The sequence below is a fragment of the Elaeis guineensis genome, chromosome 7 (assembly GCF_000442705.2).
Source record: "Elaeis guineensis isolate ETL-2024a chromosome 7, EG11, whole genome shotgun sequence".
Lineage (NCBI taxonomy): Eukaryota > Viridiplantae > Streptophyta > Magnoliopsida > Arecales > Arecaceae > Elaeis > Elaeis guineensis.
In genome coordinates, this window is record NC_025999.2 from 94,670,079 (window position 1) to 94,681,734 (window position 11,656).

At 37.2% G+C, this 11,656-nt stretch overlaps 1 protein-coding gene across 1 annotated transcript; it reads right to left on the minus strand.

Moving 5' to 3' along the window:
- Positions 1-5,189: 5,189 nt before the first annotated feature.
- Positions 5,190-6,644, minus strand: LOC105048356 (uncharacterized). The gene has a single exon (XM_010927651.4). The coding sequence runs from the start codon at positions 6,502-6,504 to the stop codon at positions 5,404-5,406; it is 1,101 nt and encodes a 366-aa protein (XP_010925953.1). The 5' UTR covers positions 6,505-6,644; the 3' UTR covers positions 5,190-5,403.
- Positions 6,645-11,656: the final 5,012 nt, after the last annotated feature.

Here is an 11,656-nt window from a genome sequence, read left to right on the forward strand (position 1 = left end):
CCTCAAAATTTAAAAAAAAAAATTGAATCCTTACCTTGAGAGAGTTCTATCTGTTATTATGATAAATTATCATCAGCATTTATCATCTACCTCTATTCAACCATTAATATAAGAGTAAATGATCTGTTATTATGAAAAATTATTATCGACATTATCATCCACCTTTTTTCAAGTATCAATATAAAAGTAAATGGTAAAAATAAAATTATTATAAGAGAAGGCAATTAGAAGCGAAATTAATATGGGGGAGATGAATTTAGGCTTATTCTTTGTGAAAACTAAAAAGCTTCAAAATTTTGCAAAAAAGAAAATGAAATCCTTACATTGTGAGACTTGTTATGAGAGAAGGCAATTAGAAGCGAAATTAATATGGGAGAGATGAAAGCCTCAAAATTCTACAAAAAATAAAATAAAATCTTTGCATTGAGAGAGTCCCTCTCAAAGAAACCACACTTTGGCTTGACTGGAGAGGAATATCTCAATAGATAGAACAAGAGATAATATATAACATCCACCTCTTTCCAACCATCAATTTATAAGAGTAAATGGTAGAAACGGAATTATTATGAGAAATTATCATCAACATTTATCATCCACCTCTTTCCAACCATCAATATAAGGTAAATGGTAGAAATAGAATTATTATGAGAGAAGGCAATTAGAAGCAAAATTAACATGGGGGAGGTGAATGTAGGCTTATTTTTGGTGGAAACTGAAAAGCCTCAAAATTCTATAAAAAAAATAGAATTCTTGTCTTAAGAGAGTCACTCATGAAACTGAAAAGTTTCAAAATTTAAAAAAAAAAATAGAATCCTTGACTTGAGAGAGTTGTATCTGTTATTATGAAAAATTATCATCAGCATTTATCATTCACCTCTTTTCAACCATTAATATAAGAGTAAATGATCTGTTATTACGAAAAATAATCATCAACATTATCATCCACCTCTTTTCAACTATCAATATAAGAGTAAATGGTAGAAACAAAATTATTATGAGAGAAAGCAATTAGAAGCGAAATTAATATGGGGGAGATGAATTTAGGCTTATTCTTTGTGAAAACTGAAAAGCCTCAAAATTCTGCAAAAAAAGAAAATAGAATCCTTGCATTGTGGGACTTGTTATGAGAGAAGGTAATTAGAAGCGAAATTAATATGGGAGAGATGAAAGCCTCAAAATTCTGTAAAAAAAAAATAGAGAGAGTCCCTCACAAAGAAACCACACTTTGGCTTGATTGGGGAGGAATATCTCAATAGATAGAGCAAGAGATAATATATAACATCCACCTCTTTCCAACCATCAATCTATAAGACTAAATGGTAGAAACAAAATTATTATGAGAAATTATCATCAACATTTATCATCCACCTCTTTCCAACCATTAATATAAGAGTAAATGGTGGAAACGGAATTATTATGAGAGAAGGCAATTAGAAGCAAAATTACTATGGGGGAGGTGAATTGATGTGCCCAGATCTAAATAACTATCTTGTGTAGGTAAGAACAAATGTTGGAGTACAAGAAAAAAAAAGAAAGAAACCTTTGAAATCTGATTGATAAGAAAATCGCCATAATTAGATTATAAAGGGGTAGAACGCCACACTTAAAAAAAAAAATGTGAGTGATAAGTTCTAGGGTTTATAACTCGCCACTACCACACAGAGATTAGATAAAAAAATTCAGCAACACTCATTTTCATTCATTGAAATCTGAATTGAATATATAGGTCGCCTCCCTTTATATAGATAAGAGAGGGAACATAAGACAAATTCAGTAAATGAAAGGAAATAACAGAATTTGACTATCATAAAAATGATGGTGGCTATATCTTGCTACAAAGAAAATGATAGTGGCCGTATCTTGCTACTATGAAAATGATAGTGGCTGGAGATCATGGTGAATTAGGAAGAACAAAATAACTTTAGCTGCATCTTGCTACTATGAAAATGATGGTGACTGGAGATCATGGTGAATTAGGAAGAATAAAATAACCTTGGTTGCATCTTGCTACTATGAAAATGATGGTGGCTGGAGATCATGGTGAATTAGGAAGAACAAAACAAGCTTCTAAACTCAGCCTTTTTTCAAGCAATAATTTCTTTCAAATTCCTGCCAAATCTGATTCGCACCACATCATGCTTCTACGCACGAAGCAAAGTCGTCAATTTGGCTCTTGGATCCGTATATAGCATGTGATCATCTCTTTCTTCATGATGGTGCACATCATGAATGTAGGTTTATTTTTGGTGGAAACTAAAAAACCTCAAAATTCTATAAAAGAAAAATAGAATTCTTGCCTTGAGAGAGTCACTCATGAAACTGAAAAGCCTTAAAATTCTAAAAAAAAAAATAGAATTCTTGCCTTGAGAGAGTTCTATCTGTTATTACGAGAAATTATCATCAACATTTATCATCCACCTCTTTTCAACCATTAATATAAGAGTAAATGATCTGTTATTATGAAAAATTATCATTGACATTATCATCCACCTTTTTCCAACTATCAATAAAAGAGTAAATGATAGAAACAAAATTATTATGAGAGAAGGTAATTAGAAGCAAAATTAATATGGGGGAGACGAATTTAGGCTTATTCTTTGTGAAAACTGAAAAGCCTCAAAATTTTACAAAAAAAGAAAATAGAATCCTTGCATTGTGAGACTTGTTATAAGAGAAGGCAATTAGAAACGAAATTAATATGGGGGAGATGAAAGCCTCAAAATTCTGCAAAAAAAAAATAGAATCCTTGCATTGAGAGAGTCCCTCATGAAGAAACCACACTTTGGTTTGATTGGAAAGGAATATCTCAATAGATAGAGCAAGAGATAATATATAACATCTACCTCTTTCCAACCATCAATCTATAAGAGTAAATGGTAGAAAATGAATTATTATGAAAAATTATCATCAATATTTATCATCCACCTCTTTCCAACCATCAATATAAGAATAAATGGTAGAAACGAAATTATTATGAGAGAAGGCAATTAGAAGCAAAATTAATATGGGGGAGGTGAATGTAGGTTTATTTTTGGTGAAAATTGAAAAGCCTCAAAATTCTGTAAAAAAGAAAAATAGAATTCTTGCCTTGAGAGAGTCACTCGTTGAACTAAAAAGCCTCAAAATTCTAAAAAAAAAATAGAATCCTTATCTTGAGAGAGTTCTATCTGTTATTATGAGAAATTATCATTAGCATTTATCATCTACCTCTTTTCAACCATTAATATAAGAGTAAATGATTTGTTATTATAAAAAATTATCATCGATATTATCATCCACCTCTTTCCAACTATCAATATAAAAGTAAATGGTAGAAATAAAATTATTATGAGAGAACGCAATTAGAAGCGAAATTAATATGGGAGAGATGAATTTAGGCTTATTCTTTGTGAAAACTGAAAAGCCTCAAAATTTTGCAAAAAAAAAAATGAAATCCTTGCATTGCGAGACTTGTTATACGAGAAGGCAATTAGAAGCAAAATTAATATGGGAGAGATGAAAACCTCAAAATTCTGCAAAAAAAAAAATAGAATCTTTGCATTGAGAGAGTCCCTCACAAAGAAACCACACTTTGGCTTGATTGGAGAGGAATATCTCAATAGATAGAGCAAGAGATAATATATAACATCCACCTCTTTCCAACCATCAATCTATAAGAGTAAATGATAGAAATGAAATTATTATGAGAAATTATCATCGATATTTATCATCCACCTCTTTCCAACCATCAATATAAGGTAAATGGTAGAAACGGAATTATTATGAGAGAAGGCAATTAGAAGCAAAATTAACATGGGGGAGGTGAATGTAGGCCTATTTTTTGTGGAAACTGAAAAGTCTCAAAATTCTATAAAAAAAATAGAATTTTTGTCTTGAGAGAGTCACTCATGAAATTGAAAAGCCTCAAAATTTTTTAAAAAAAATAAAAGAATCCTTGCCTTAAGAGAGTTCTATCTGTTATTATGAAAAATTATCATCAGCATTTATCATCCACCTCTTTTCAACCATTAATATAAGAGTAAATGATCTATTATTATAAAAAATTATCATCAACATTATCATCCACCTCTTTCCAACTATCAATATAAGAGTAAATGGTAGAAACAAAATTATTATGAGAGAAAGCAATTAGAAGTGAAATTAATATGGGGGAGATGAATTTAGGCTTATTCTTTGTGAAAACTAAAAAGCCTCAAAATTCTGTCAAAAAAAGAAAATAGAATCCTTGCATTGTGGGACTTGTTATGAGAGAAGGTAATTAGAAGCAAAATTAATATGGGGAAGATGAAAGCCTCAAAATTCTGTAAAAAAAAAATAGAATCCTTGCATTGAGAGAGTCCCTCATAAAGAAACCACACTTTGACTTGATTGGAGAGGAATATCTCAATAGATAGAGCAAGAGATAATATATAACATCCACCTCTTTCCAACCATCAATTTATAAGAGTAAATGATAGAAACAAAATTATTATGAGAAATTATCATCAACATTTATCATCCACCTCTTTCCAACCATCAATATAAGAGTAAATGGTAGAAATAGAATTATTATGAGAGAAGGCAATTAGAAGCAAAATTAACATGGGGGAGGTGAATGTAGGCTTATTTTTGGTGAAAATTGAAAAGCCTCAAAATTCTGTAAAAAAAAAAATGGAGTTCTTGCCTTGAGAGAGTCACTCATAAAACTGAAAAGCCTCAAAATTCTAAAAAAAAAAAAAAAAAATCCTTGCCTTGAGAGAGTTCTATCTGTTATTATGAGAAATTATCATCAGCATTTATCATCCACCTCTTTTCAACCATTAATATAAAAGTAAATGATCTGTTATTATGAAAAATTATCATCAACATTATCATCCACCTCTTTCAAACTATCAATATAAGAGTAAATGGTAGAAACAAAATTATTATGAGAGAAGGCAATTAGAAGCGAAATTAATATGGGGGAGACGAATTTAGGCTTATTCTTTGTGAAAACTAAAAAGCCTCAAAATTCTGCAAAAAAAGAAAATAGAATCCTTGCATTGTGAGACTTGTTATGAGAGAAGGCAATTGGAAGCAAAATTAATATGGAGGAGATGAAAGCCTCAAAATTCTGCAAAAATAAAAAAAAATAGAATCCTTACATTCAGAGAGTCTCTCACAAAGAAACCACACTTTTTCTATGTTCCACCTTTATATATATATATAGATTATCTTTGCAGAGCTCCCTGCACAAATATCACTTTTAATTCATAAAGAAGCTAGATAGCACACTAATAGTTGCACATAATTACATGTTTCCATACATAACGTTTTTCTTGTACATTTTATACATTTCTTACGACCTCTTATGATCTGCTTTTTAGTGGCTAATTAAGCCATCCTTCCCCCAAATCCCACCAATTGCTTGCATCTCAACAGGCTCTAGTGACAAATGGGGCACAAGACCAGTCCATTCTCGTTACACTCGCCACACCTCACCGCAACCTTCCCATCCTCCCCCACCACCTTGCAGCTCCCGTTGCACTCCAAGCACGGCACGAACCTCGCCCCGCCGCACCCCTCGCATTCCCTCCACCCTCCTTTCCCCTTCCCCCCTCTCGCCGCCACCCAACGCAGCATCTCCCTCAGCTTCCCGGTCTCCCCGAGCTCCACCACCTCCTCCACCCCTCCCGCGTACCTCCCACGTATAAACAGCCTCGGCACCGCCGCCCCCTCCCCGACCAGCTCCCTCACCTCCTTCAAGTACTCCCCGTGGAGCGACACGTCCCGCTCCTCCACCTCCACGCCGGCCTCCACCGCGTGCGCCTCCACCGCCCGCCGCGCCCGCTCGCAGTCCTCGAACGTCCGCCGCACTCCCCGCAGCGTCGTCGTGTACAGAACCACGCCATCACCATTTCCCGGCGGGCAGCGCTCAGGGTAGCCCTCCAGAGGGTCCCGTCGCCGCCACCGGACGGGATCGCCGCCGGCCTTCTTGCTCTCCCTCTCCTGCCGGTCGCGAATTATGAAGCTGTTCTCCTTCACTGGCTTGAACCCCGCAAGCTCGGGCGGGGGCGGGCGTGGTGGCGACCGGGCTCGAGGAGGGGAGGAGGGTGGCTTCTTATTCTCGTTGGGTGACGAGAGCTGGGCGTCGAGCTCTTCCAGGGTGTGGAAGGAGCCGGCCTTCTGGGGAGTTTTCTTGGGGTCCGAGGAGGGAGGGGGAAGTCGAGAGGGATTGGCTTCAGGAGGAGGAGGAGGTGGTGGTTGGTGGAGAGAGGGCTTGAGGTCTTCTAAGGCTTTGCTGACCTCGGACCAGGAGTGTGGGGCAAGCTCGTAGGTCTCGAGCTTCTCGAGGAGAGGAAGAGGCACGGAAGTGATGGCCTTCTTCTCTTGCTGCCGCTGCTTGGGGTCGTCTTCTGCGGTAGCGGTGATGAGCCAGGGCTCTTCGATGGTGCCGACGTCGAAGAGGGCGATGCTGGTGGGTGGAGGGCGGTACACGTCTGTCGGGGCCGCCGCTACCGCCCGCTTCGAGCTCGCAGATCCCATGCTTTCCTTCCGTGTCACGCCCTACCGGCTTGATGCTGGTGGCTGCACTACTGATAAAAGACAGAGACGGGGAATGGGGGAGTGTGGTGAGGAGCGAATGGAAGGAATCGAGCGGCTGTACGCGGACCACGAATATCTCACCTGATGTTTGATAAGAGTAATTAAGTAGAGATGGATTGGGTTACTTGCATGGCGTACATGCCATGTGGTGTTGCCCAGCCGTAGCCTTTAGTTCATGATTGGTGATTGGCATCCCACGTAGTCGTATAAAGAAGCGCGGATAAGGGATCTCTCAGGCATGATTTTTTTTTAAAATATTATTTTTTTAATATTTATTTTCCAATCCACCCCATTTCGATTTATTTTTTCTAATTATGATTATTTAAATAAGACCGTACTGACATGACGAAACAACATATTTAAGATATAATTTTAAATAATATAAATAAAAAATTTAAAATTTAATTTTTTTAAATTTAAAATTAAAACTATATATTCAATATACGGTTTCAGGATGGGATCGCACTTTCAAAATGCGATTTCTTGTTTTTTCATTTTGAAACACCATTAGTTTTTTTTTTCATTTCCGACTTCGTATCGGACCGAGAGATTTCACTAGGATCGAGGAGGGAGGGGGGCCGTCAGGCGGCGAGAGCGATAACGTGCAACGTCGGGGGGTGGAGTGCAGGCACAATGGCCAAGAGAGGGCAGAGGGGGTTGCAGGGGGAGGAAGGGGGTACTTTTTTGTTCACGCAAACAGCCGTCGGAGCCCGAGAGGAGGGGAGGGGGGTGGTGGTCGCATGAAACCGGAGGTAAACGACGGATGCAATGCAGACGGCAGCGGCGTAGGGCTGTAATGAGTGCCTCGTAAGGAGAGAGGGAGGTGACAATAATAACAGGATAGAACAAACATGGGGCCCATGACAGACGGTGTAGAGGATGGCAGTGGGGCGAGGCCGCAGGTGGCGAACCAGAGGGGGGTGGGTGGGGGTTGGCCACCAGCAGAGGAAGGTCAGCCAAAGGAGGTGGGAGAAAGGGAAGGGAGCCATCAGGGGCCATGGATGGCGAGCCAGAGAGGGGTGGGTGGGGGTCGGCCACCGACAGAGGAAGGTCGGCCAAGAGAGGGAGGGAGAGAAGGGAGAAATGAAGAGAAAAAAAAAGATAAATAATAAAATATTATTATTTAATGAATAATAAAATATTATTATTTGATTAATAATAAATTATTATTATTATTATTTGATTTATAATGTTGTTTTAAAATATATTTACCACTAAAAATTAATAAATATATTTCATTAAAAAGCAAGAAATATATTTATCACTAAAATAAAAAAATTATATAATAATTAAATATATATTATTTTAAAAATTTATATAATAATAAAATTATTATTATTATTATTTTCAAAAAAAAAGGTATTAGCATGTCTTCTTGGGTTAGACAATTGAGGGGTGCGGGTGGGGGCTTCGACGGGACCGAAGAGGGAGAGGAGAGAAGGTAAAAAATAATATTTTGATTATTAAAATATTATTATTTGATTAATAATAAAATATTATTATTTACTTAATAGTAAAATATTATTATTTGATTAGTAATTAAATATTATTATTTTATTGATAAAAATATTATTATTTGATTAATAAAAATATTATTTTTATTTAGTAATAAATATTATTATTTTACTAATAATTAATTATTATTTTTGATTAATAATAAAATATTATTATTTAAGAAGACGACCCTTGTACCGTTGTCCCTCCACCTCTCTGGCCCCGACGAAGCCTGCACCTGTGCCCCCGCTGCTCTGCGCGAACACAAACCACCCAAAAAGTTGATCTCCTGGCACAGAATCATCTTTTTTTGCGTGCTAGCCCAAAAAGACATGCTAATGCCCTTTTTTTCAAAATAATAATAATAATTTTATTATTATATAAATTTTTAAAATAATATATATTTTATTATTAGATAAAATTTTTATTTTAGTGATAAATATATTTATTACTTTTTAATGAAATATATTTATTAATTTTTAATGATAAATATATTTATTATTAATAAAATAAAAATATTTTATTATTTATCTCTTTTTTTTTCTTTTTTCTCCCTTTCCTTCCTCCCACCCCCACGTCGACCTTCCTCTGCCGCAACCGACCCCTATCCACCCCCTTCCGGCTAACCACCCACAACCTCACCCCGCCACCATTCTCCATGGGCCCCACACCTGTTCCACCCCATTGTCATTACTGCCTCTCTCTCCCCTCACAAGGCACCTGTCGCGGCTCCACCCCACCACCATCCACACCACACCCGCCATCCGCGCCGACTGCATACGACCACTACCCCCTTCCCTCCCCCTCAGATCTTGACGGCCGTCCGCACGAACATAAAAGCACCCCACCACCCCCCCTCCAAACCCCCTCCACCCTCTCCTGACAGCTGCACCCGCACCCCATGCTCTCTTGGAACGTCGCACGCCACCACCTCCACCCTCGTCGCCCGACTAACGACCCCCCACCCTCCCCAATCCCAACAAAGCCCCCCAATCCGATACAAAGCTGAAATGAAGAAAAAAAAATTAATGATATTTTAAAATGAGAAAAAAAAAATCGCACCTTGAAGATGCGATTTCATCCTGAAACCACAAGTTCAACATATAATTTCAATTTTAAATTTAAAAAAATTAAATTTTAAATTTTTTATTTACATCATATAAAATGCACGTTGAATATACAATTTCAGACAAAAATCGCATGTTCAACGGTGCCACTTCATCCAAAAATAAATATTAAAATAATAATATTTTAAAAAAAATCCCTCTCATGCACGTATGGCTCGCATTACTCGGCTATATTCTGTTATTTATTTATTTTATTAACTAATTATATATACTAGTGGAAGAGCTCCTACGCTTCAATTTGCTCCTATTCCTTTCAATCACTGTCAATGGTACCACTTATTTAATTTACCATGCGAGGGGAAAACATGATACTCAGGGACGAATGAGATAGTTTATTCCGCTGGAAGAAGGGCATATCCCAGTTTTCCATTTTTAAACCCCCAGGCGACCTTGCTACCATTCTAAATATCAAGAATGCACGGTTCAGATGACGCAGACTGATTTACAAACTCGGTTTTTTCTTTAAAATGAAAGCCAGAATAAACTTTACAACCCACATCCATGAACTAAATTTCAAAAAAACAACAGCTTCACTAATGCCAAAGGTGCTAAAAAGGGGCTGGTAATTGTTTAGATTTCATCAGATAATCAACATCAAAACCAAACCAGGCTATCACACTCGAGACTGGTACCATGCGAACATCAAACTGGATTTACCAAGAACATGAGCTTAATGGACCATAAAGTTTTTGCTTGCCTTCCTAGGTGACCTGACCAAAGCGACGTCGAATGGTCTAGCACCCACCTAGGCAGAGACGGTGCTCAATTTTTAAAAGAAGCTGGAGTTGATAAGCGAACGTGGGAATCAAAGAACAAGCATCCATACGAAACATAAAGGATGTGTGCTGCTAAAATTTGTTGGAAACTTCTCATTTGCAACATTTCTGACCATGCAAGATCAAGCATCCATACCAGGCGCACTGGATGTATGCTGCACTTCCGTTGCTAGCATCATAAAAATTACAGGATGATGAATCATAACTCCGATAATATTTGACACAACATCATGAACTATTCTGCCGCTTTGCATGATCAGACTAAAATAAGAGATAAAAAAAAATATGTAAACAATAGAATTGTACAAATCCGTATCTTTAATCGTTGAATAACCCATTTACCACCCTTCTTTTCATAGAAATTTAAAAATTTTCATATATATATATATATATAATGATGGTTCTGTTGCTTCATATATTTATTTTGTCTGATGTAGCACTTAAAAGAGTGGATGCACTAGCACCTCAACGTGAAGTTACATCAGAAGGAAATTACATCGCAGAGCCGTTCATTAGCCCCTGTAGCGGACAATTTCATGGAACTACAGTAGTTATGACTGATTTGATAGAAAATAAGGAACACTCCATATTTCTTGTTGGGGATTTCCTGGAATGCGACTAACATCCGTTGACAGCCAATAAAAACCTATCACTCGTATGCAGTCAGGCTGAGATACATAGAGAATCAAATGTAGAAAGCAATAAAGACGTGGCAAGGAAGACCCGCCCATCATGTACTAACGGTCAACAGCCGTTGCTAGCAATTATTTCTATTATAAATTTATTTTGGCAACTTATTTAAACTCGGCTTGATTATTTTGGAAATAATTTTGCCCCTCTGCGTTTTGCCTCCTTCAGGTTCTTTGATCAACAAAAGTAACAATATTTAATCCCTTTTCGCTACAACTTTCAAAATTATATACCTGTGTGCCCGTCTGTGTAAATACACATTCGCAAAACACACGTTTGCGTTTAACAGTCGATGAGATAATAATATTTTGCCTGCATCAACCAATTTGAACAAATTATCCAATAGTATAAAAAATAACTTGCTCAAATACCTCAATACTCCCCAAAACTTCTCCCGATTTTATGGAGACCCTATAATGATTTGGATCTAAAGCATGTTCATAGTTTGGGTATGGACACTACCCAAAGCATATACACGGGTGTTCCATAGTATACCGAAAACATCAATGCTTTACTAGAATTCCACCCAGACACGATTAATATTTAGAAGCATAGTTATGGTTTCACAGAACTCTCCTGTATCTCAAGGCCGGAACTTCTCTAAAGGATCCAAAAGAAAGGGTTTTATCAAGCATCACTGCCAAATGATCAATAAGGTCATGGACCTATGTAAGAGTTGTCTTGGTACTTCACCTCAGATTGCCCTGCATAAGAGTGAACGGAAGCACATACTAGTTCTAGGTTGCAGTTTTCAAATGAAATGTGTCTAGAATTTCTGAATCAACATTCTATCAGCCATTTTCCTCCCCTACCCTTTCTTTATTCTTTCTTCTGATTATTTTCTCTCGAGTAATCCCCCTCACCCTTCCTCTATCAGTATCAGCTTTCCCCCCGTTTTTATCCTTCCGTTACTGCTTCCTGAGTTATATATCCATTCTGTTCTCCCATTACATCAGGCGATTCCATTGTCATCATTTTGACTCATTAAAGTATGTGTTCATTTAA

Coding starts and splice junctions, on each gene's coding strand:
- LOC105048356 (XM_010927651.4), bottom strand. CDS start 6,504: ATGGGATCTGCGAGCTCGAAGCGGGCGGTAGCGGCGGCCCCGACAGAC.